Genomic DNA, 27,594 nt, shown 5'->3' on the forward strand with positions numbered 1-27,594 from the left:
ATGCAAATGAAATGTGGGTGCTTGATATTGATTAAATAGATAATGATTAAGGGAAATATAACAAAAAAGTGAGAATTTGTAAATACCTGTGCTTTTCTTTCACAAAGCTTATAAACAGTCTCCAAATTTGAGTCATTGTGAAGTGGATGAGAATACATTCTATGTTCAAACGCTTCTACTTTCTGAATAACTTTTTTCAGTCCTTGATCTTGTATGCCCATGTCATCAATGGGATCTAGTAATGGGACACCATCAGGAAAACGTTTCTGAACTTCCTAAAAGAAAATGATTTAAAAATTAGTGTTCTTGACACCCTGAAAATTCAAAAACCCATTTTCCTAAAATGGCCTAAACCATTATTAATTATAGAAATGCAAATTTAAAAATCTCTGTGGTACCAACTCACATTTATCAGAAATGACAAATGCTAGAGGTAATGAGGGAAAAATAAGTACACTAATGAACTGTTGGAGTTTTGAACTGGTCCAACCATTCTGGGGAATGGAACAACTTTAAAGTAGGTCCAAAGGTACATTAAATTTTATGTTACCTCTTGATCCAGCAATAACACTACTAAGTCTGTATCTCAAAGAGATAAAAGAAAATGAAAAGGAGTTTTTTGTGGTAGCAAAGAATTGGAAATCCACATGATATTCATCAAATGGGGAATGCCTGAATAAAGCTGTGACATGATTGAGTACTACTGTGCTGTGGGAAATAGGAAAGGCAATGGTTTCAGAAAAACATTGGCAAGACCTATATGAACTTGCAAGTGAAGTGGGAAGACCTGGGAGATCACTGTGCACAGTAATAGCAATACTGAAAAGATAAAGATAATCAATTGTGAAAGATCTGGCTATCAAAACAATGACTGGAGAACATGAAAGATCCATAATGAAAAAATATTCACCACCAGAGAAGGAACTGATTGATAAGTCTGCATGTAAACTGAACTATAATTCTCTTTTTGTTGAGCAATATGGCTAATATGAAAATGTTTTGCCTGATTCCACATGTATAATTGGCATCTGATTTTTTGCTTTCTTGATTGGATGGGGAAGGGGATGAGAGGGAGCGAGAGATTTTGTGAACTCAAAAATTTAAAGGAATGCTAAAAAAATTGTTTAAGTCCTTTTCTTTGAATATATGATGAACCATTAAAAGATTTATTGACTATTTACTTTGTGCAAAACATTGCACCGGAGAAAGACAATTGTTATTTAAATGATTGCAGAAATGAAACAGGCACAGAAAAGAAGTAACAACATAAGAACAACATTCAATTGTCAACATTTCTGTGTAAGCATTGGCATAATTTTATTAGTAACCTCATTTTCACTTTTGCAATGGCAGCTATGCACACGTGTGACTGCACATTAGAGAAAAAATGAGAAGTGCAATGTATGTAAGTTCATGAAGCAGCTACCAGACACTTCCCTATTCATCCTACCTTAGTAGACACAAACTCTTGTGTTTTTTTTTTAACTTTTCCACCATTTTCTAGGAACATTATCCCCATGAAAGCTGAGGACTGATTTTATGTGCGCGCGCGCACACACACACACACACACGCGCGCACGCGCGCGCCCGCTACATTAAAGTTAAAAGTAGGAGGCACTGATTTGTCAAATGAAGAAAGTTGAGTTCAAACATGGTCTATAATGGTTCAAAATTATCTAGGGAGGTTTCACAGGGAAGGGTTCTCTAGCCAGGGACGAGATGATTTAAAGTATAAAAACAACATTCAAGAGTCCTGAAAGATCTGGCAAATGTGATGGCTTAGCCTTAACTGGTGCTTTGAAAAAATATGGAGAATATGTGAGATGCCCAGTGGGAGGAAAACATCATCCAGATATTTAAGAAGCAATGAAGAGATATTCTAGTCCTGTAAGGGACTTGTTACACCTCACCTCCTCTGGCAACCTCATTTTACAAGTGAAAACAAAAACAAAAACAAAAAACAAACATGGAAAGGCAAAGTGATTTGCTGAAGGTCTCACAATTGGCAATGAAGCTACTAAACATGAAGCTCAGTGTGGATAGGGTTGGGTTGTCCAGTCATGCCCAGATTCTTCATGACCTGATTTGGGGCTTTCTTGGCAAAGATACTGGGTAGTATGCCATTTCCTTCTCCAGCTCATTTTACAGATGAGGAAACAGAGGCAAATAAGGTTAAGTGACCTGCTCAGTTTCACATAGTTAGGATCTGAGGCCACATACGAACTTAGGAAGATGAGTCTTCATGACTTCAGATATAGCTCTATCTACTGTACCACTTACATTTTATATGTCCCCTAGGAAAATACAGGATTGAGTACTTGACAGATGTTTGTCAGATGATGAAATTATGGCTCAATTGTCTCCTAGGTTACTATGATTTATGCCATAATGGTCATAGTACTTCCCATATGCACTAAGAACATTAAAAAAAAATTGAAAACAAAAGAAAACCCTGAAGATCATTTACTAGTTATTCCAAATTTTTTACTAAACCATGTCATATTTAGCATTTAGAAAAGAGAAATACCTCCTCATGTATTAGTGAAGATAAGTAAACATCTTGAGAAATCATCTCCTCATGTATTAGTGAAGATAAGTAAACATCTTGAGAAATCATCATATTCTATATTTGCAGTTTTAATAAGTGGTCAACTGGTGGTTCTACACCCATTAGTTTACAGTAACTTTATTTCAAAGAATTATTATAATTAGTGGCAATCTCCCCTAAATAACAATAACTATACTACACTAATTAATAAAACAATACAGTATTTTAAGGAAAGAAATTATTTCTAAAAAGGCTCTCATGTTTCTTCAACATAGGTTGCAGAAATTCATAGGATTTTAAAAATTAATTAAAATAAAAATTTGTACCTGTATTGATTTTAGAACACTCTGCCGGTTGTCAATTGGCCTCAGATCTCTGGGAATATAAAGCCGAACACTGCTGATAGCAGACAGGAGATGCACCAGAACTGGAACCACCTAATAATAAAAGTTTTATGATATGGTTATCTAAATTAGCCAATGCAAACATGCCCTCCTAATGGGATCCTCAAAGAAAGTCAACATTGCAGCATAAAACAGATGAGACCAATTAAGAAATCCACAATACTTAAGAATTCTATATCCTATAGAAACTGCAAAAAAGAAGGGGCTAAACCTGATGGTTTTTCAGATCTCTTCTAGATTTAAATTTACAGTTTTATGGTCTTAAGAACTGTGTCAACAATTTTGAACAATATAAAGGCTTTTAAAAGACATGGCCCCTGCACTTAAAGGAGCTTAGTCAAACTTTAAATGCACACACACACACACACACACACACACACAGAGATAATTAATTCAAGCCAGTATGTAATCAACAATTACAGCAGCACAAGGAATCATACAAGACTGACTAATAGGTTGGCACAATGTCTTTTCTCAGAGACAGCCACTTGGGCTCCTTTTTTTGTTGGTTGATCTGCTCAGGTCTGCATAATGCTTGGGTGGGGAGGCTTATAACTAATGTCTGATGCCTCTCAGGTGTAGTTCTGCCAAAACCAAGATCTAATTGCACCCAAAGCAGGCCAGCTGGTTGTGGGGGTGGGGGGAAGAGGGAGTGAGAGGTGGAAATAAGGGGTCGGAGCAGTGCATGGGGAGGAGCAAAGAACCCGTCTACCAAACCAGTCTCCATCTCTTTTAAGAATTTTGTCTTTTCCAATTAAGGTGATGTCAATCAGTTGGAAAATGGTTCAACAAATTATTGTGTGTGATGGTAATGGAATATTATTGTGCTGCAGGATGATTTCAGAAAGAGTTGGAAAAACTTATGTGAACTGATGCAGAGTGAAATAAGAAGAACCAGGAGAATGTTGTATACAGTAACAGCAATATTGTAGAATGATCAAATGTGATAGACTTGGCTATTATCAGCAATACAATGATCAAGAACAATTCTGAGGAACTTACAACAAAGAATGTTCCCCACCTCCAAAGAATGAACTATTGGAGTCAAAATGCAGATGAAAGCATAATTTTTCAGTTTTTTATTTGGGTTTATGTTTTGGTTTTATAAAATGATTCACTTATAAAAATGAACAATATGGAAATGTTTTACCATGATAATACATGTATAACTCAGGAAAAAAAGAATTTTATACTTTCCATTTCTCAATACCTGATGGAAGGGGAAATAATTGTTATTGGGTTAAGGATGCAGAACTCTATTTTAGCTACCTAAAAAGGTACAAAGAGCCATCCTCATAGAAAGTCCCTGATTTAAATGATTTTATGAGAGTAAATACTAAATTAAGCATGGCAATCCCAAGGACCTATCTAGGACAAAAGCAATTAACTCACCCCCTAGAGACTACACTCTGATTAGTCATATTATAATGGTTCATTAAGTTTCTTTTTAAATTTCTCTAGTTTACCTTCTTTAAACAGGGGAATAAATCACTAGAGAAAGTAGAACAGGGCTATTTGTATAACTTGGAATGAAGATAATTTTAAAATGAAGTTTTTCTTATCTTGCATTTGAATGTTTCTATGCCTGATATTCTAAGAATTTACTTCAAAATATATGATGAATCTACTTTTAGTAAGATCTGATTCTAGTGGAGCAAGAATAATGCTTTTATTCACTTTTCTAGTTGTAAATTATGTTTATTTTCAGTCTCAATGTAAAGAATCAGTCTACATCTGTCAGATACCTAGTTATCCACTAATCCTACATTATAAAGAAACTGAGGCACAGCTAAAGAGGCAGGGTCTGCAGAATGAAATTCAGGCCTCTTCTAATTACACTATAGTGCCTTGAATCTAATGATCCTTGATCAAATTTACTCAGAAACCTTGTCAAATACAGTGTAATTTTGTTAGAATATACTAAGATAGCTGAAAAAAATATCAGCGTTAGTATTCAGGAAGCAAATCAATTCTAAAGACCGTATTTTAATATGCACCATAATCTTTACAAATTTCCCATTAATTAAAATTTTCCTCAAGTAAAGAATGTGGCTGATATAAGCAGCAAAAACCAATGAGCTTTATTTGAAAATATTATAAATGTATTCCTAGAAATAGCACTTCCTTCAAATCAAACATGTAAGCTGAAAAACAACCCAATTCACAATCTTAAAAACAATTAAATCAATCAATGTAGTTTTAGTTGAACTAAATAAATTTCAATGAAGTAATGACATGTGTTCCTTCTACAATAGAATATTTATTTTTATCCTTATCTAAGACAGACACATGTAGGGAGTTGGGGAAGAGGGTCATAGATCAAAGTTATGAACCTAAGTGTATGTGGGCCGTGCATGGTGGACTAGAAGAAAGTCCTACAAATGTTGGGAGAACAGGTGCCCAAATTTCATAACATATATTCCCTATCCTTATGACTTTTATCCTATATCTGAAAAGAGCTTGGAGAGGATTTTTCTAGTCATTTCTTCAGAGAAATTTCTAGTGTCATGAAACTCACCATGTGTACCAACTAAGAGAAATGGAGGATTTTCTGGATTGTCACACAGTATCTACTAAGTGACAATAAATACTGCACACGTAACTGGGAATTGTACAATTAAGTAAAAGAGATATGTTTGTTATGTTTAAGGAATTTATTATCGACAATCTTCTTAGTATTCTCCACAAGAATAAATTTAGTATTCTTAATTTTTAAAGTTCAATTTTTTTATGCTTAGTAGCTAGAAAATGACACTAACAGGACTGGATCCATGAAGTGATACCTGAGCAAAATAGGACAAGTTTCTCTTTATTGTAAGATTCAGGAAGGAGAGAAGAAAAGGAAGATAAAACAGCAAAAGATGACGACAGGGGATATTGTTTTGATGTTTAATAATAACCTTTGCCTATTAATATGCTATCAACTCCCTTGGGGTGGATATACAGAAGCATCTGAAAGGCTATCATACAAAAGAGTAAGAAATGGACTTTTTAAACTTGGTACTGGATGACAGTACTAGAAGTAACAGAAGTTAATAGATTTTGGCTTAAGGAGGAAATTTTTTCTAATAACAAATGCTATCCCAAAGTAAAATATATTGCTTTAGAATTGAATGAGCTTTCCATCACTGGCATTCTTTCATTTTTTCATCTAGTGTAACCCTTCACTTTTATCCAAGGAGCCTGAGGGCCCAAGGATATGATTGGTTTAGGTTCACAGAGGTAGAATGTGGCAAAGTCAGAATGTTAACTTGGGTTCTCTGACACCAAATCTGACTTCTTTATTAAAAACTGTCTAAACTGTAGACGGGTCACGTGGCAGTAGGAAGTCTACCCAATATTCAAAACTCACTGCTGATGAGTTTCCATGGAAAACAGGCTGGTGATAGATTATCTAACAACCAGCCAAACTAAACAAGAGGATTAGTAATTACCAGGATGGTGATTAGTATTTCAGTCCACAAAATCTCTCCAAGATGCCCTATTTAATTAGTATTGGTGGAAGAATTATTCACGAGAGAAATAATGGATAAATGAAGAACTACATTATGTTTGAAGATAATGTCCTAACCCACATAAAATTAAACAGCTTCTAACAAATGTCTGTTTTAGGTTGGTTTGGATGAATAATTCTTCTAATCTTCTAACATGACATTTTTAGAGGAATGAAAACAAAACAAAAAAAATCTAACCCAAATGGGGTTGGCTTTAACAAAATGTTTCAAAATTCAAAACTATTAACACGATAAGCTGATAATTAAATTCTATTTGGTATCACAATACCTAACTACAGGGATAATCAGTTAAATATCTATGAGATGTTTTATGTGACACTGACTTCTGAGTCTGTTACTTCATCTGTAAAATGTGGGGACTGAATATAGATGATTTCAAAAGTCTTTTCTAGTGCTAGAAATTATGAACTACAAACTGTAAACCATGAGTTAAAAAAAATCAGTTCCCATTTCATGCATATTAATATCATAAAAAGATTTATAATTTCCATTTCATATTAAATTATTCTATTTGACAAATGCCAAAGAAAACTGGTTTATTAGCCTGACAACAATATTGTTTGTTTGTATGCATGCATGCATGCATGCATGTATGTATGTATGTATGTATGTATGCATGTAAAAAATAGACTTGAATACAGGACTACAATCCCCACGAGCCTTTGCTCCACTTCCCCAGAATGCCTTGTAATCTCACGGGAATTCTGAGGTGGACCGAGATCGAGAAGGTATTTAAGCTGATTCAACGGCTTTTGAAGGGCTCTCGGGCTCTTGGACTTCCATTTTGGGGCAGGCGTGGCTTTTTTTCATAATGTAGGTGAGGTTGTGTCTAGGCCTCTCTATGGCCTGGACACGTGTCTCTTATCCTGTATTTTCTTTAATCCTTAATCTTCAATAAACCTCTAAAAAAATATAATACTCCTTGCAGAGAGAAACTAATTTCTACCTGCCTCAGTCTCCCCAGTCTCCCCTAAATTTTAATCTTTACTCTATGTCTGTCTGTCTGTATGTCTGTACGTATGTATGTACCTATCTACCTTTTCATTTAAATTCATAAAATGGCAAAAAAAAATGTTCTTAACAATTAGGAATCACACTCTAAATAGTCAACAGTACTGATAATTATGGTGTAAAGACAAGGATTAAAAAAAAAATCAAATACAAACCTGCATCTCTCCTTTCTCACCAGGTTTTGCTGGTTTAGCAGCCTCCGTGGCAGAATTTTTCAAACTCTCTTTGCTACAATGTAAGAGTACTTCCACAACATATAAAGGATCTAGTTCACCAGAATTAGGCTAGAGAGAAATAGAGAAAGATATGTTAATGAACTAGATATAACAATTAAAAAATGACTGGAATAATATAGTTTAAATTCACTGGAAATCTGTGTCTTCCAATAAGATGAATATCAGGAATATTTCTGATGAATGGTACAATCCAAATTCATCTCTTGATGATTACATCAAATTATAATTATGTAAAATATAATTTGATTATATAGTTGAACAAGTGACTATTAGTCTAATTTCCTCACATAACTTGGGGCCACGTATAATTTCTTTGGAAGGAGAAATGAGTTAAAAGTGACAAATTTCCAGGGAACTTTGCAAAAGTAAGATGTTACTTATATAACTTAGTTCATAACACTTGAGGTAAAACCACATGTGAAGTATTCCAAGTTAAAGGATATAACAAATTTTCCATTTCTATCCTAGAATAAAACAAAAACTAATGTATAGGTTCAAATGGATTTTTAAAGATTGAGTCACCAAAACAGATAAAAAAATCATTATATTCAGGTACAATCAAAATTACTACTTCTTTTGTAAATATTGCTATTAATCAAGTGCTAGAGAAAAGTATCTTACTGAAAGAGGCAAATATTTATGAATAAAAGTTAATTTTTCATTGTATTTTAGATGTCCAAATGTTGTAAGAAGATACACTTGAATCAATGATATTGAAAAAAAATGACTTTTAAATTGCTGCTGTTAAAAAGAAAACTTTGAAAATAATCTATAATGCTTAGTAGAATATTCTTTATACAAAAACCCAATATTAATAACTTATCTCTCCTAAGGTAACTTTGTTTTTATATAAAAACATATAGCAAATACAGTAACAATAGTAAAACATGGATTTTATTTATAGTGGAGTGAAGGAAAATGATAATTTTTCATTACTCAAGAAATAAATGCACAAATGTTTCAATTAGGCCCTTGATAATGTCATTTTTCTTGCCAAAAATATAATTTATCAAGCCAAAACAAAAGCTACAACAAATAATTACTTTAAAAAGATATATTTTTATAATAACAATTACCGGAAATCTAAAATGATTTCATTGTGAATGTTAATTTTTCAAGAGGGAGTATGTTACTAGGGAAATTAGCAAAGAATTTTGCCAGCAAAAACTGAACTCAAAGTAGACTACAGGCCAAATTCAACCAATTATTATAATAGTAAAATAAGTTTACATCTAGTGTTTCAGTGACTAATTAGGAAAAGATTACTTCTAACTTTGTTATTCATGAGGTATTATTCAAAAAGGTTTGCTACAATTTAAGATTTCAAAATACAAATATTTATTATGAGCTACACCAGCCACAGATATAGCAGATGAACCACATCTTAAGTGTTTCTTAGTATGCATTTAAATATTTTTGTTAATAAATATTTTGATATTTGCAAAAAAACATATTATATTAATGTGAGTGCACCTTCTAAATGCAGATGCCTCCCCTTGTCTTAGTAGCTGATCCTTACCAGTTATTCTGGCCTCAAATAATTCATCGCTTGGATCTGGCCACTCACATTCCAGTAATAAGTGGCTCTAAACTTAGCAAGAATGGCACTCTGATAACAGATAGAATCTATTGCCAGGTCTATACTCAGTGTCTTTCCATCCTGTCAAAATTTGGGCTAAGTTTATATAGACTCTGAGAATCTGTATTCTGGTTCTATGAATAGTATCCTAGTAAAATATGTGCATTAAAAAAAAGGAACTATTATAGGAATATGAATGAAATACATAATCTGTTTCATCCTGTTATTTCCAAGGCTTTAGGATTTGGAGTCCTGGGTGATATCCATTAGAGTCTATAGAAGTGGTGGGATGAGATTGGTATGTTGATTTTGCTGGTATGAAATCACTTCCTGGGTCCCTGACAGGGTTTGCTTCTTCAGGCCGGCTAATCCACTTGCATTGCATTGCAGGTATCAATTGGTGTGGATGGATGGTCCCTCACAATAGGAGATGCTTGCTTAAAAACTGCAGTGTCATAATATATAGGTTGTCTAGTTTAGTCCCACAGGCATTAAAATTATGCCATATGTCGTATTTCAGTTTTAGTACACAATTTTGAAAACCACACATATTTTTACAAATCTGCTTAATCTTTATTATATTAAATACATGCTTTATTAGGGAATAAAAATGGACACATCTGGGGGAAGGGATAAGTTTTAAGTTAGGTATATTCCAATATCCTATATTGCTTTTAAATTATGGTCATGTAAAATTAAGCACCATTAATTAAAAATTATCCTTATAACACAGCTGGTGAAGTTTTTGAAGTTCATGTACCCAAACTGTAACTTCAAACTGCCTGTAAGGCCTCCTCTCCCCTCCTCTCTGCCCCACATTACACGAGAGGGGAGGAAGTGTTGGCTTTGGGTGGTTAGACAGAGGGGTGGGGCATGCAAAAAAATGTTCCTGGGCACTAAGAAGAGGAGAAATAGAATAGCTCCCCCAATGCTAGCTTGGCAAGTGTGCTAATACTTCACCAAGGCTGCCCGATAAAGTAACTTTTCATTCTATAATGCTATGCTAATTTAGACTTACTCAACAAGTCTGTATATCTCAAACTCTGCATTCTCACAAATTCTTCCATCACAAAATCTCTGGATTAAGATTTTAAATTGGTTTCTAAAATTAACAAAATGGAGAGACTTTCGGGTAAATATGGCAGCAGTATAAACCCAGGACTCTTCCTCTCCTCACTACCTACTGATAAAGACCTCAAAAGGCCAAAAAATACAAATTCATATGAATGAAGGGACTCCACAGTAGGACACAACATTAAAGGTAAGTGGGATTTGGGCATTTCCACACTATAAGGGGTGAAAAAACTTCCACCAAAACGTGAGCTGATCGACTCTCCCCACCCCACTTACTGTAATAAAGGCAATACCTCTGATAGAGAGATACTAGAGGAGATACTCTGGGGTTTCTATTAATTGTAACAATATGGCTAATGGATCAAGATTTTCCTACCCTCCTCCCTCAATACCTCCCTGTTTCCACCCTCTCCTTCCTGCCTCCTTTCCCCTCCCCCCTTTTAGTCAGCCACCTTTTAAGTAACTCAAGGTGAACTATGAGGTTTAGAGAAGATACTCTTTTCTCTCGAAAGGGTTCTATCGGGGAAGACAGGACAAGGATAGAGGATGAGGTAAGAGGGAGGGGGTTTCCCTCATTTCTACAGAGAGAGTTAGGAGGGTATTGGGAATATGGCAATCAGTCACTATCAGAGATAGTCAGAAAGCTATGAGGACAATTATTTTTCTTCTTTCTTCTTCCTCAAACTCAAATCTCAGATATACAATTAGTTCTTCAGGGTCAGCCACCACCCTCAGCCACACAAAAACTTCTTCTTCCCTCCTATTTCAGAAGCCAAGAGAGACTCTCAACTTAGGTCAGAAGTAAGTCTCCTTCAGCTGCTAGCTTGGCTCCAACTGTCTTTTCCTGGGAACATTCCAAATGCAATGTTCCTTTTGATTGACAGATGATGCCCTTAGCATGCAATGCAGAATCTCTCTTTTACACTATGGAGACAGAATCAGAGCCAGCTTGATAGAATCAGTGAGGAATTGAGGGGTACCTCTAGATCCTTGACAGCTGACTAAGACCACCAGGGACCTACCCCTGAGAGCAGCTAGACCTGAGACCCCAGGAGGCTGAAGAGCTCGGACTTTGGGCACAGAAATAGCACAGAGAGGAGTGGCACATAGTAGAAGCCATGGAGACATGAGAGATGGCTTCAGGCAAAAGCCACTTTCCATAGCTCCATACACAGAGAGCCTGTCCTCCTCACTCAGACTCCTGGCTAGAAAGAGTAGGAAAAAGGAGCATAGTGATGACAAACAATGCCCAGAAAATACAACTTCCAACAACCAAGAAGATCAAGAAGAAGGCTTTGACCAGGGACAATTTTTAAGAGAGAAAAAATCCAGACTACAGAGGAAATACTAGGACAACAAACAATTAAATGCATCCAAACCGTACAAAATAAACGAAAACTGGCCACAAACAACTGAAGAATTTAAATCTGAGATTTGAGAAAAATGGAGGAGTTTTGGCATAGTTAAAAAAAAATCCGTTTAAAAGACAGGAAGTCCCAATTAGAGAAAGAAGAAAAGAAACCAAATGAAATGATAAACTAGAGAATGCAATTAAACAGCTGGGAGCCATAAAAAGCAAGACAGACAAAACAAAAAAAGGAAAATAAAAAGATTATTGCAAAAATCCCAAAAAATTAGAGTGGAAAACCAGTCTTTAAAAACCAGAATTGGGCATTTAGAAGCCAATGACCTCACAAAACAGGAAGAATTAATAAAGCAAAGCTAAAAGATTGACAAAATAGAAGGAAACATAAAATATCTCACTGAGAAGATAATTGATCACGAAAATTGGCCTAGTAGAGACAATTTGAGAATCATTGGTCTACTCAAAAACCCAGAAATAAACAGAAATCTTGACATCATATTATAAGAAATTATCCGAGAAAACTGCCCTGATGTTCTCGAACAAGAAGGCAAAATAGACACTGAAAGAGTTTATAGAAAAACCTCTAAACTAAATCTTCAAAAGACAACCCCCAGGAATATAATTGCAAAATTTAAGAGCTTTCAAGCTAAGGAGAAAATTCTATAAGAGGTCTAAGGAGAAAATTCTATAAGAGGTCAAAAAGAGACAATTCAGATATCAAGGAGCACCACTCAGGATTACACAAGATCTGGAAGCTTCCACACTGAAGGGACCGCAAGGCGTGTAATATAATATTCAGAAAGACAAGAGAACTGGGTCTTCAACCAATGATCACCTACCCATCAAAACTGATTATATACTTCCAAGGGAAAAGTATGGGCATTCAGCAAAATAGAAGATTGTCAAGTATTTATAAAGAAAAGACCAGAACTAAGTGGAAAGTTTGATATCCAAACACAAAAATCAAGAGAAACATGAAAAGTTAAATAACAAAGAGAGGGGAAAAGACAAAAAATGTGTTTTTATCTAAATTCTCTTCCTTAAGGGCTTCAATAAGATCAAATTGCATATAGTAATATATGGAAAAATGTTATTTGTAACTCTAAAAAAGGGGGCGGGGAATAGAAGACGGCACTAAGAGAAACGTGAAGGAAAGAAAAAAAAATAGGCTAAATTATACCACAGAAACAGGTACATGGGAAGGGGAGGTAAAGATTATTATGAGGAGAGAAAGAGAGTACTAATAGGTAATATTTAAACTTTACCTTCAGTGGAATCAATTCTGAGCGGAAAGAGCATTTAGATCCCTTGAGGTATCAAATTCTACAGGGAAAGTGAGAAGAGAAAAACTAAGGGGGCGGGGGGGGGGGAAGTGGAGCAGGGAGTACAAAAAGGAGGGAAAGATGGGGGGAGGGGGGACTTAACAGGCCCTAAAAAAAAAATAAGTGGGGAAAAAAAAGGGAGGGGGTGGAAAGTATAATAAGAATGGGGATTAGAGGAATTGATTAAAAGCAAAAGACTGGTTTAAATGGATATAAAGAAAGAAGAAACTGAGAAACTAGGAGAGGATATCCAAATGAGGGGGCAAGCATAACTATGAACGTGAATGGGATGAACTTACCCATAAAATGAAAGCAAATAGCAGTGTGGATTAGAAAACAAATCCTTCCATAAGTTGTCTACAAGAAATACACAAGGCAGATAGACATTCACAGGGTAAGGATTAAAGGTTGGAGCAAAATCTATTGGGCCTCAATTGAGAACAAAGCCAAACTAAAAATAGATTTGATTAAAAGAGATAGGAAAGGCAATTACATCATGATAAAAGGCAGAATATAAGTAATCAATAGCTTTGCACCAAATGGTACAGCATCCAAATTTCTAAAGGAGAAACTAGTGGAGTTGAAGTAGAAAATAGACAGTAAAACTCTACTAGAGGGAGGCCTAGACTTTCCTCTATCAAATCTAGATGAATCAAATTAAAAAAAATAAAAGAGAAAGAGGTAAGACATGTGAATGAAATCTTAGAAAATTTAGAGCTAATAGATATGTGGAGAAAAATGAATAGGGACAAAAAGGACTATACCTTCTTTTCAGCAACACATGGTACATTCACAAAGACTGACCATGTACTAGGGCATAAAAACATGGCAAACAGGTGCAAAAAAGCAGAAATAATGAATGCAATCTTTTCAGAACAAAATGCAATAAAAATAAGCTTTAGTATGGGTAAATGGAGAGGCAAATCAAAAATTAATTGGAAATTAAAGAGTGATTCTCCAAAATTGGTTAGAGAACAAATCATAGGAACAATTAATAATTTCATTGAAGAAAACAACAATGATGAGATATACTTTCAAAATCTATGGGATGCAGCCAAAGCAGTACTCAAGGGAAATTTATATCCTCGAGTTCATATATTAACAAATTGGGGAGGGCAGAGGTCAACAAATTGGGACATGCGAATCAAAAAATTGAAAGTGAATAAATTAAAAATCCCCAGATGAAAACTAAATTAATGATTCTAAACATTAAAGGAGAAATTAAGAAAATCAAAAGTCAAAGAAATATTGATTTAATAAATGAGACTAGAAGCTGTTATTTTGAAAAAACAAATAAAACAGACAAAATACAGATCAAACTAATAAAAAAGGAAAGAAAACCAAATCAAAGGATCCAAGATAAAAAGGGAGACCTCACCTCTAATGAAGAGGAAATTAAGGGAAAAATTACAAAGTATTTTGGCCAATTATATGACAACAAATACGGCAATCTAGGTGATATGGATGAATATTTACAAAAATATAAATTGCCTAGATTAACAGAAGAAATAGAATATTTAAATAATCCTATGTCAGAAAAAGAAATTGAACATGGCATCAAAGAATTCCCTAAGAAAAAATCCCCAGGACCTGATGGATTCACAAGTGAATTCTATCAAAGATTCAAAGAACAACTAATCCCAATATTATACAAACTATTTGACAGAATAAGCAAGGAAGAATTTTTACCAAATTGCCTTTATGACACAAATATGGTATTGATTCCAAAGCCAGGCAGTTTAAAAACAGAGAAAGAAAACTATAGACCAATCTCCTTAATGAACATAAATGCAAAAATCTTAAATAGAATTATAGCAAAAAGACTCCAACAAGTGATCAGGAGGGTCATTCATTATGATTAGATGGGATTTATACCAGGAATGCAAGGATGGTTCAATATTAGGAAAACCATCTACATAATTGACCATATCAAGAAGCAAACAAACAAAAATCACATGATTATCTCAAGAGACGCAGAAAAAGTCTTTGACACAATACAACACTCATTCCTACTGAAAACATTAGAGGAGGGGGAGTGAAGATGGCGGTGTGGAGGTGGCAAAAGTTCAGACCTCTGAAAACCCTTCCATACCGATTACAAACTAAATGCTTCCAAGGGACTGAAAATCAAACCTAACAACAAGACAGAGTGAAGGAACCCTTGTGCTGGACTCAACTTAAAAGGCCTACCCAAAGCCAGAATTCAAGAACACTCCAGTTTAAGGGGAAGGAAGAAGGAAGGTCCCGGTACCCCTCCCCCACCTAGGATGTTAAAGCTCCAGCAGCAGCTGGAACCTCTGGGTGGGCAAAGGCACTGGTCTGGAGGGAGTAGGTTGCAGACAAAGCTGTGCTAGGTTCAGAGTGCCCAACACAGGCAGTGGGGAAGCAAATAGAGAAGAAATGCAGAGCTTAAGAGTAGGCAGCAGTTGCAACAGTGGAGATAGGCCACATTGCCCACCCACTTCCAGAGGTTTTGGCCTCAGAGTACATTCATCAACCCAGCAGGACTTAATCCCATCAAAGCCTCCAGAGGGCAGGGAGGCTCAAGCTCCAACACCTAACCCCCACCCCAGACTGCACTGAGAGGTTTAATGACAAAACACCAAGGGTGAAGGCAGAAAGAAAAGTCCAAAACCATAAAAAAAATTAGAGGAGCAAGAGATCAGGCAACTGCAGGGAGTAAAGAATGGGTAAATATGAGCAAACAACAGAAAAAGAAAAAAGAACAATTGAGATGATTAAAAGTTGCATATTCTTCCTTTTTCCACCCCCCCCCACCCCCACCCCCCCACTGCTTTTCCTCAACTCATCTTTTTTTGGAGGGGAGTAAATAGTTTTTTTTTTTTCAATTTTTTCAATTTTATTTCATTGATTAATTTAGAGCATTTTCCCAGGATTACAAAAATCATGTTCTTTCCCTCCCTTCTCCACAAACCCCTCCCATACCCGACATACAATTCCACTTCTCAACTCATCTTAATAAGAAAGTTTAGACAAGAATTAAGGTCTTTCAACAATATCTCATGACCAATGTGTTCTCTAACCATGACAACATATTCTATTTCTAATTAAAACATTCTAGGACAAAGTCAACTTAAATAGAAATTGAAAATTTCACAAAGACTTTCATTTTATGGCAAGATGACAAAAAAGTATATATGGTTGCAAAATTCAGAGAGGTATAAAATAAAATCCTCAACATTGAAATTTTCAGCAAAAATTTTCTCTAAAAACATTGGTTACTGGGTTTATTTTAAAAATTTAGGCCATGAGAGTCACACACCTGAAGCAATATTTGATTAGTCATTTCCATATCTATTTTCCTATTCAATGAGAATAATTTACCTTAACATTTGATTTCTTGGAGAAATTCACCACCACTCCCCAACCAAAATCATCCCCTTCATTCTTTACCTGAAAAGAAAGAATAAATTATGAAAAAAAAATTTTTTAAGTTTACACACCAGTCAAAATAATCAACAACTTTAGCAAAATCTCAGGATACAAAATAAACCCACATAGGCGATCAACATTTCTATATATCTCCAGCCCTTTTCAGCAGGAAGAATTAGAAAGAGAAATTCCACTTAAAATCACTCTAGATAATATAAAATACTTAGGAATTTATCTGCTGAGACAAATGCAGGAACTATATGAACACAACTACAAAACACTCTCCACACAATTAAAATTAGATCTAAACAACTGGAAAAACATTGATTGCACATGGGTGGGACAAGCTAACATAATAAAAATGACAATCCTACCCAAATTAATTTGCCATACCCATTGAACTACCAAAAAACTTTCTTACTGAATTAGAAAAAACCATAACAAAGTTCATTTGGAAGAACAAAAGATCAAGGATATCATGAAATATCATGAAAAAAAAATGCAAAGGAAGGAGGACTTGCAGTCCCAGATCTCAAACCATACTATAAAGCAGTGGTCATTAAAACAATTTGGTACTGGCTAAGAGACAGAAAGGAGGATCAGTGGAATAGACTTGGGATAAATGACCTCAGCAAGACAGTCTATAATAAGCCCAGAGATCCCAGTTATGGGAACCAAAACCTACTATTTGATAAAAACTGCTGAGAAAATTGGAAGACAGTATGGGAGAGATTAGGTTTGGATCAACATCTCACACCCTACACCAAGATAAACTCAAAATGGGTGAAATGACCTGAATATAAAGAAGGAAACTTTATAAGCAAATTAGGCAAACACAGAATAGTATATTTGTCAGATCTATGGGAAAGGAAAGACTTTAAAACCATGCAAGAGGTAGGAAAAAATTACAAAATGTAAAATAATTTTGATTACATCAAATTTAAAAGTTTTTGTATAAACAAAACTAATACATCCAAAATTAGAAGGGAAGCAAAAATTGGGAAACGATCTTCATTACAAAAACCTCTGACAAAGGTCGGATTACTCAAATTTATAAAGAGCTAAATCAATTGTACAAAAAAATCAAGCTATGCTCCAATTGATAAATGGGCAAGGAACATGAATAGGCAATTTGCAGTTAAAGAAATCAAAATTATTAATAAGCACATGAAAAAGTGTTCCAAATCTCTTATAATCAGAGAATGCAAATCAAAACAACTCTGAGGTATCACCTCACACCTAGCAGATTGGCCAACATGACAGCAAAGGAAAGTAATGAATGCTGGAGGGGATGTGGCAAAGTTGGGACATTAATGCATTGCTGGTGTTGTGAACTGATCCAACCATTCTGGAAGTGAATTTGGAACTACGCCCAAAGGGCCATAAAAGACTGTCTGCCCTTTGATCTAGCCATAGCCCTGCTGGGTTTGTACCCCAAAGAGATAATAAGGAAAAAGACATGTACAAAAATATTCATAGCTGCTGTCTTTGTGGTGGAGAAAAAATTGGAAAATGAGGGGATGCCCTTCAATTGGGGAATGGCTGAACACATTGTGTTATTTGTTGGTGATGGAATACTATTGTGCTCAAAGGAATAATAAAGTGGAGGAATTCCATGGGGACTGGAACAATCTCCAGGAACTGATGCAGAGTGAGAGGAGCAGAACCAGGAGAACATTGTACACAGAGACTGATACACTGTGGTATAATCAAACATAATGGATTTCTCCATTAGTGGAAATGCAGTGATCCTGAACAACTAGGAGGAATCTACAAGAAAAACCACTATCCACATTCAGAGGAAACATCATGGGAGTAAAAACAGGGAAAGAAGTCAACTGCTTGAATACAGGGATCAAAGGGATATGGTTGGGGATGTAGACTAATTGAACATCCTAGTGCAAACATCAACAACATGGAAATAGGTTCTGATCAAAGACACAAGTAATACCCAATAAAATTTCCTGTGGGAAGGGTAGGTGGAGGGGAGGGAGGGAAAGAATGTGATTATTGTAACCAAGGAATAATGTTCTAAATTGACTAAATAAACTAATTCAAATGGAAAAAAAAAAGTTTACACACTTCTGTGTTAGTACATGTTATCTATCTACATATCTTGAATTTCAAACACAGAGAGATATTGGATAAAAAAGATTTGTTCTACCCTCCCACATTTGACCACTTTTTCCACCTTATCCCACCATTTGACCACTTTCTTTTATTTTAGTTGCATCAATTTTGTTCTTGAAAAATGTTTCCATTTCATGAAAATACAATTATTTTTTCTTTTCTAAGTGCTTTTTTCTTCTGGTTAAGAACTTGGTCCCTAACAATATCTATTAAAGGTACCTAATTACCTGTATTCTTAAAAAAAACCCAAAAAACAAACAAACAAACAAAACAATCTTTATATTCAGGTTAAATATCACATGGTAAATTTGTTATCCAACATGATATAATAGTTTGATAAAATCCTCATGTTTGTCAAATGTTTTTCAGTGATACTTGACCAGTAGGGAATGCTTTCTTAGAAAGTTTCTGTTTAGGGATTTACTGAGGCACTGAGTTCAATTATTTCTGATTCTTCAATCTAATGTTTCCTTAATTATATATTTTTTAGAATGTCAACATGAAGTAATCGATTATGTAGTAGCCAGACACCTAGCTTCAGGAGACAGGAAGAAGTGATTCTAATACCATCACTGACATATAGCCATGTAGTACTGGATAATCATCTAATTTCTCACTGTTCTAAGGAACTCTCAGAATTTAAGTCACAGATAGGGTGCTGACCTCTTTTACGCATTGGTAAAAGGAATTCTCTAGATGAATGAAGAAACACTTTTAGTCCTTATTCTTAGTTAATTATAAATATTAAACCTGAATTCAGAGCTGTGAAAAGGAATTGTAGGGGAAGTATGTTTTCTCATTTCTTTGGCATCAAACTTGGTCTTCATAAAATATTCAGATATATTTTATTGATGTTTTTACATTGCCTAGATTTCCTCCTGTTTCCTACTTCTTTTCCCCTTCTAAAGAGTATAAGATTTTTGGGAAAAAATTGGCAAAACCACTAACATTGAAAAAAAATTATTTTTAAGATTTAACATTCTATACCCAACTATCTATCTCTTCTACTCCTTACAAAGAGATTGGGGGATGTTTATTCTCAAACTTATTCTTTGGGGCCATGGGTGTTCTATAAAATTTTGCAATGTTCATCTTCAACTGCTTTACTTTCAATTTAAATATATATATATATTCATTCCATTTATGTTATTCTTTCTATTTCTATTGATGCAAACATTGCACATATTTTTTATCTGCCTCTGCTTTCTTCACTTTTAATCAGTTTATACAAGTCTTTCATGTTCCCCTGTATTCATCATAATTGTAATTTTTAAAACCAGTGATAATCCATTACACTAACCATAATTTCTTTCCCAAATGATATGCATCCACTTTATTTTCAGTTTTTTGCTACCACAAAAAGTGCTGCTATGAATATTTTAATGTACATGAAGTCATTTTAAAAAATGAGTTCCTATGGCCATATCTCTAAGTAGAAACTCTAGGTAAAAAAGTATGGCCATTTTAATCAATTTTACTTCTATGATTCCAAAATGCTTTTCAAAATGGTAGCCATCAATTCATGGCTTCACCAACAATTCAATAGTGAGCCTATTTTTTTTTTGCAACCCATCCAACACTGATCTTTTGATTCTTTTGTCATTTCTGATATTATTGTTGTAAAACATCCTTTCATATGATTGTTAATGGTGGAGAAATCTTTTAGAGAACTGTTTGTTCATATTCTTTCACCACTTATCTTTTGGGAAATGATTTTTGGTCTTATACATATTTCTATTAATTAACTATGAGTGTTTTCCTTTCTATCCTACTTTCACTAGTTTTGTTTGTACAATAGGATTTCAGTTTTACAAAATTAAAACGTTATTTATATTTCTTAATTGTCTTTATCCTTTATATGGGCAGGAATTTATCCCCCAGAATGGTAAACAATAAAGAGAAAATAACACCTCTAGTCTGTCAGCAAGAAGAGAGAGACTATAAGAGATTGGACAAAGGAGATCTCAATACAATATGGAAGAGGAGAGCATTCTTCTGGGGGAGGTGTGACTTTAATGAGAAATGGTGACTGTGTAACTGGCAGGGATTTAAGTGCTCAGGGAGACTACTTCTGAGAGCGCTGTGTCTATGAAGACATTATTTTTCTCAAGAAGAGGAATCAGAGCTCCTAAGAACAACCACCATCTAAAAAAATAGGAAATAATTAAAAGAGAGAAAATACTAAATCACAGAGGAGTTAGAAAGGGGACCTATAGAAAGTGAGATTTTAAATATAATTTAAAAGAAGCCAAGGAGGTCAACAGTTGGAAATGATATTCCAGGCACGGAAGACAGCCAGACAAAATGCCAGAAGCTGAGAGATGGAGTGTCTTGCTTTAGAATAGCTAGGAGGCCAGCGTCACTGCGTCAGAGAGTATGTGTTGCGGACTAAAGTATAAGAAGACTGGAAAAGCAGGAGGATTATGAAGGGCTTTGAATAACAAACAAGGCATTTAGTATTTGGTCATGGGGAAAATATGAAGCTACTGAAGCTTACTGAGTAAAAGACTAGAATTTTAGGATATTCACTTTGGTGCTAGAATGGAGAATAGATTGAAGTAGGAAAGAGACTTGAAGAAAGCAGAACTACCAGCAGATTATTGTAATAATAAAGGTATAAGGTGATGAAGGTCTGGATTAGGGTGTCAAAGGAGAAAAAAGCATATTTGAATATTATTGCAAAAGTGAAACTGGCAGGCCTTGATGTGAAGAGGTTAAGAGCTTGGGGGACTGAAAGGATTGTGGTGCCCTGGACAGTAATAAGATTTGGGAAGGGAGAGAGTTTAGAGTATAATAATATAATAATGAGTTCAATTTTGGACATGTTGAATTCAACATGTCTACTGGACATTCAATTTGTGATGTCTAAAAGGTAGCTGGAGATGTGAGATTGGAGGTCAGGAGAGAGATTGGGGCAGGAAAGGCAGATTTGAGAATCATCAGAATAGAGATAGTAATTATATCCCCATTGGAGCTGATAAGATTACCAAGTGAACTAGTATAGAAGGAGAAGGGAAGAGGGTCTAGGAGAGAACCCTAAGGGACATCTAAGATTAGAGGGTATAATCTAGAGGAGGATCAAAAGAGATGTAAGACAAGGAGGAAATAAGGAGATGATGGCATCCTAAAAACCTAAAGAAAAGAATATCAAGGAGGAGACAGTGATCAAAGGCTGCAGAGAAATAAAAGAGAATGAGAATTGAGAAAAGGTCATTGGATTTGGAAACCAAGATAACATTAGTAACTTTAGAGAGAGTATAGTTTGGGTGGAATAATTAGCTCAGAAGTCAGATTGTAAAATGTTGTTAAAGCAAGAGTATAAGGAAGGAAAGTAGATGCATCTATTGTACTTAGTCTTTTGAAGGAGTTTAGCTACAAAAGGCAGAAGAGATACAGGACCATAGTTAGCAGGGTATGTAAGGCTGAAGAAAGATTTTTCAGGTAGGAGAGACATGGGCATAATAACTACAAAAATCATAGATGATTAATAAGCAAGAGTCCTATTTTTGCTTTTATCAAACAGGTACAAAAAATCATGTATATTCTCCATATAAGCTCTTATGATATGGGGTATTATTACTAAGATTATAAAGCAACAGTTTCTGGGCATAATCTTCATTAACAAAGAAAATCTGGAAAGCAGAATAATTAAAAGAACGTACCTTTACCAATCGTCCTGGCTGCAAAAATGGCAAACAGTATTTTGGTTTGTGAATATATTCTTCTATCTCTTTAGCCAGTTTGGCAAGCTGTTGCCTGATTTTGTAGTAGATGACTACACTTTCTTCATTTGGAATTGCTATTGCATTGTACTGTGCTTCTAGTTTTTTTACCTCTGTAAATTAAAACATGTACTATATGAAAAAATGTGAGTTAAAAAACCCCAACCATGTACTATATATGATAGAAAAAACAAATCTACATTTTTATGTCATTGCGAATCATTCAATTCAACAAACTACTTTTGGCAAATACAACATATAAGGTATTGAACTAGTTGCTTGGAACTTGGGGATGTTTGAGCTTGGAGGTGATTCATGAACTACCTCTTGAAGTCAACTTACAAAATTTAAATTATGCTTCTGAGAAGAGAACAGAAATGAACACAAACCTATATTCTGATTACTCTAGAGATGTTTAATATTACCTTCTCTATCCTCCTGGGAAAAAACTACTCTGCCCAAAGAATGGCTCACTTTGCCTGGTCGTTGTCTAGTCTTTTCAGTTGTGTCCGACTTTTTATGACCTAATTTGGGGTTTGCATGGCAAAGGTATTGCAGTGGTTTGCCATTTTCTTCCCCAGTATGTTTTAGAGATAAGAAAACTGAGGCAAATGTTAAGTGACCTGCCCAGGGTCACACAGTTAGGACATGTCAGAGGGTGGATCTGAACTGAGGTTTTCCTGATTGCAGATCTTGTTCTCTATACATCAGACTTAAAACCAACCTTGAAAGTATTATGGGGTCTTGTTTTTTAATACTATTCTTAGGGGAGAAAGAATAAAAACTATACTATATCAAGCTATTACTGTGTAATTATCGTTGTTTTGTTTCTTGTTTTTAATGTGTTCCTCAGCAAATATAGCAAAGAAACTACAGAGGAAACTTTTTTTAAAAAATAATTTACCCTAACTTTAAATAAAAATTTAATACATTAGAAAAAGGTAGGTTGCAAATGCAACACAACATTAGTTATTTTGCTGTTTGGTTCTAAATAGAAATTCAGTTTTATGAAAAGACAACAGAATTAAAGTATTTTATACTTACTCTCTACTACTCCTGGAATAGCTCTATAATGCTGAAACTGATAAAAGGATTTTTCCAACATGTATTCAGGGTTAATTTCTTCTACACGCAGCAAATTCAGAACCATGTTGTAGGTCAAGTGAAAAGCACTATTGAGAGGATCAGCTGAGCCCTAAGAGACAAGATCAAATAAATACTATCAGTTTTAAAAAAACAAGCTACAGTAACATTTCTAGCCAATCACTAACAGAAAAGTGTAACATTTGAATGTGTATTGGATTATACTAAACAGTCCTATAGTTGTATTTTCTTTGATCAGAAAACTGTATAGTTGGTATGTTCATTTTTTTTTTAGAAATATGACCATATAAATAATCACTTTGATTTGGGAACTCTCTTGATCCTCATATTTGGACTATTACCATTACCTACTAGTTGATTTCCTAACTCCAATATTACCTTTTCAAATCCATTTTACATATTACATATACAAGATTAATCTTCACTCTATAAAGTCTAACCTCATCACTCCCTTCTCCCTCTGCCCCACAAATAATAAAAATAACTCAATGTTCTTTATTGCCTGAAAAATAAAATATCAAATTGCTCTGGCTACTTCCAGCATCCTTCTCTACTGCTCCACTTCATGCATTCTACAAACAAGCCAAACCAGCTTTTTGGTGTCCCTCATATCCACACACCATCATCTAATCTCTATTCTCTTAACAGTGCCTATTCCGCAAATTGAAATACATTGCTTCTTCACTTTTGCCTCATGGAATCTCTAATTTTTCAAAACTCGGTTCAAGGTCACTTTTGCTAGTACTCTTTCCCTCCCAGCTTATATTTATTTGCATGTTAATGTATACACTTGTATATACATGATATCTGACCCAGAGAAACAGAAGTTCTTCGAGGACAAGGAATGATTTTACTTTCATATCCCTGGTGCCTAGCATAGTAAAAACACTGAATGTTTGTTATGAATTCACACAGACCTCCAATCATATTTAACTTCTCAAATACTTATGTTGGCTCTCTATTTCCAATCAGATTAAGTCAAAACACCCAACCTAGCAATTAAATCCTTTAACAATTAAGGGCCATACTTTTCTCCTTTAATTCCCCCAAATTTACTACAGTCAGGTCAAGTCAGGCTTCTTACTGCCACCAAAGGCACAAAGCTTGTGATTGGCACCAGTCAGGGCTTGATCAATTTTCCCTTACAAAATATCTCCATATCTATGTTCTATCGCCACCTGAAAGATTCTGCAGCCGTATTACAATGTTCTAATCTATTCCTCAACTGAAATTTCCAATGCTAACATTCTAACATTTAAGCACATATTGAATCCTCTCAACCAAACTGTAATCTGAGACAAATAGATCTCTGTCTTCTGAACTGTTTCTATTTAACATATCATATAATAATAGAAACAGTCACACTCAGTACTAGTGGACTGATTCTGAAAAAAATTCAAGTGCCAAGCATTATGTGAAATATAAAAAGGTCCCTTCCCTCAAGGAGTTTATGCTGTACACTTGGAAGTAACAGATAAGTAAAAAAACAAACTACTTAACTTCAGAGGGGAGCACTATCAACTGAGGGAATCAAGAAAGGCTTCTTTAACAGATGACATTTGAACTAAGACTTGAAGAGAGCTGGTGATTTCAAGAGGCAAAGATGAAGAGGGAAGAGTTCTATGAATGGGGGACAGATATTCAAGGCATAGAAGCATAAGCTGGAGAATGATGGGCAAGGATGAGCAATAAGTCTAGTTTGATTAAACTATAGAGTACAAAATGAAAAAAATGTGAACTCAGAGCACAAATACAGAGGGGAATAAGACAGTGAAGGGCTTTTAGGTGTTAAAGGAGAAACTGAATTTTATCCAAAAGACAAGAGTCATAGAAGCTTAAGGCTTAATATAGAATTTGTTTTTTGGCTTTTAAATAATCTTACTATTTCAAACTCAGCTAAGACTCTTACTAAATTTAGTAAAGGAAAGGATTAGTGCTTTCATCTATAGTAAATATGAAGAAAAATTGATTATTGGGGATTTTTCTTTTATCCCATGATGTACAGTCAACCAATAATTCTCAGTACAAATGTATAGTAGTGAAGGGAGGACAACACAAAAGTTCTGGGTCTTCATCACCTTCAAAAGAAGATGAAAAATTTTGATGTGTCTATGGAAACCTGTATGGAAATTTTGAGTAAAAGATATATGGAATTAGCAAAAAACTTGATTTGTAATATTTTATATCATAAATTAAGATAAAATGCAGGGAGGAATAACAAAAATTAGTGGCAGAAATAAACTTTGAACACAAATCCTTTGATTTCAAATAAAACATGCACACAACTTCCTTAGGAGATGCTACTGATAAGTTATTTTATAGTACACTTATTCCAAATATTAAAGAAAGATTTAAGGCTGAAATGTTGATTTAATGATACTATACCAAGTAAACAAAAATAGACTACTGCCTTCAGGAATTTTTCTGTATGTTTTAAAAATCATCTTTATCATCATAGTTACCATTTATCTAATATGTACTTTAAGACTTGCCAAAAGCTTTTCAAATATTATCTCATTTTATCTTCACAATGTTGAATGCTTAATGCTATTTTTATTTCCATTTAAAAAATAAGGAAACTAATAAAGATAAGTTAAAGTGACTTGTCTAGTGAAATATGTCTAATAAATATCTGAGGTTGGTTTGAACTCAGGTCTACCTGAATCCAGGTCCAACATCTATCTATCACCAACTAGTTACCTCCTACTTCTTAGGCTATTGTACTAATTAAACTTTTCTACAAATTACATTTACTTAGAAAACTGTTTATTCAGGCAAGAATTTTAAGGAAAAACCTGGCTACTTACCCCAGAAAATGAACGAACCTAGGATATAATGAATTAAATGAGAATGTTTCTAGACATTCCTAATCCCTTTACAGAGTGACTAGATATTATGGGGCCTTTATCATTTTAAACCTGTCCTTTTTAGGAACTTTCAAAAGCCTAATAAAATTTTGAACGAAAATAAATTTTAATAAAATTTATTAAGACATAGAAGCCTGGTAGAGACTGCTTTTTTTCTTCAACAATATCTGCCGAATGATTATTTTTAGAAACAGATATTAGACCTAAAGAAGCTTAAAATGTTATTTGCCTGTGGCCTCCATTTTTCCCAAGTGCTACTCATCTCAAGATTGCACTGTTAATAGGTATGCCTTTATATAAAGGATAATGAATATACCTGTTTTTTTCCTTTACAATATCTACCTGTTTAAACACAATTTTGATGCTCTGTTTTAAAGTTCCACAATGACTTTGAAATTTATAGTTTTTTTCAAATAAGTGAGAAATGTTGTTAAACTCACAACAATCACTAGTAGGTTTGATATCTTTTACTCAAACATTTACCTAAACTAAATTATGCAAAGCACTAGGGGTACAAATATATCTACAATACAGACTGCTTTCAAGAAACAGACACTCTAAAGAAAAGGTCAAATATACAAACAACCATAATACAAGAGAATAAGTACAAAGTGGAAATAGAGACATAGTCTACTCCCAAGGTCTGTGGTTTAAAGGATTTAGATTCTTTGAGGGTACATACCTAGTTGTGCTCTGTGAGCAGAAAAAGATATGAGGAAAATGACAGACAAATTTAGCAGGTTGTCTAGGTTCATAGAGGGTAATAAGGAAAAGAATCAGCACTGAAATACTAGTTCTGTAATACCAAATGCAATCATCCTTCTTTAGAACAAAGAGCACTGGTTTTATAAAGACTCATGAGTTTTCTTTTGTATGTACTATACATTTTATAACCACCTGAACCATTCACACTTAAATAGGACTTAGATGCTTTTAGAAAGGGTCCCGCCCCCCCCCCCCCCCCCCCACACACACACATTACCAACTGTCAAAATGAAAAGTCAGAAACTGAGTGATTTGCCCACGTTCGCATCTTTAGGAACTGGCCAAGACAGCATTCATACACACCTAAGTTTTAATTGTAAGCTGTGGGATAATACATTCCTCGAGTGTCAGTACATGTACACCTATTTTACTGGACTTGAAAGCACAATTTTACTTTCTAAAAATCGCAAAGGTTGACCTTGCACTACTCTGATGAGTCATCATCCTTAAGGATTAACAGACCTTTTCATTCACCCTATGGTTGGATCCTCTGGTATATACTGTCTAACCCCAGGAGAATGTGAGTTCCTTAGAAGCAGGAAGTTTCTCTATTTCCTA

The 27,594-nt window shown here is 34.6% G+C and overlaps 1 protein-coding gene across 1 annotated transcript in view; it reads right to left on the bottom strand.

Moving 5' to 3' along the window:
* Nucleotides 1–27,594, bottom strand: part of MTREX (Mtr4 exosome RNA helicase) — an 82,991-nt gene that overhangs the window by 19,618 nt on the left and 35,779 nt on the right. Inside the window, exons 16-21 of the mRNA XM_007486321.3 lie at nt 23,345–23,495; nt 22,241–22,413; nt 16,401–16,469; nt 7,634–7,762; nt 2,875–2,985; nt 87–275 (exon numbers count right to left, since the gene is read on the bottom strand). Coding sequence (XP_007486383.1) covers nt 87–275; nt 2,875–2,985; nt 7,634–7,762; nt 16,401–16,469; nt 22,241–22,413; nt 23,345–23,495 — 822 coding nt within the window. The remainder of the gene's footprint in view (nt 1–86; nt 276–2,874; nt 2,986–7,633; nt 7,763–16,400; nt 16,470–22,240; nt 22,414–23,344; nt 23,496–27,594) is intronic.

Source organism: Monodelphis domestica, chromosome 3 (genome assembly GCF_027887165.1).
Source record: "Monodelphis domestica isolate mMonDom1 chromosome 3, mMonDom1.pri, whole genome shotgun sequence".
Taxonomy (NCBI): Eukaryota; Metazoa; Chordata; class Mammalia; order Didelphimorphia; family Didelphidae; genus Monodelphis; species Monodelphis domestica.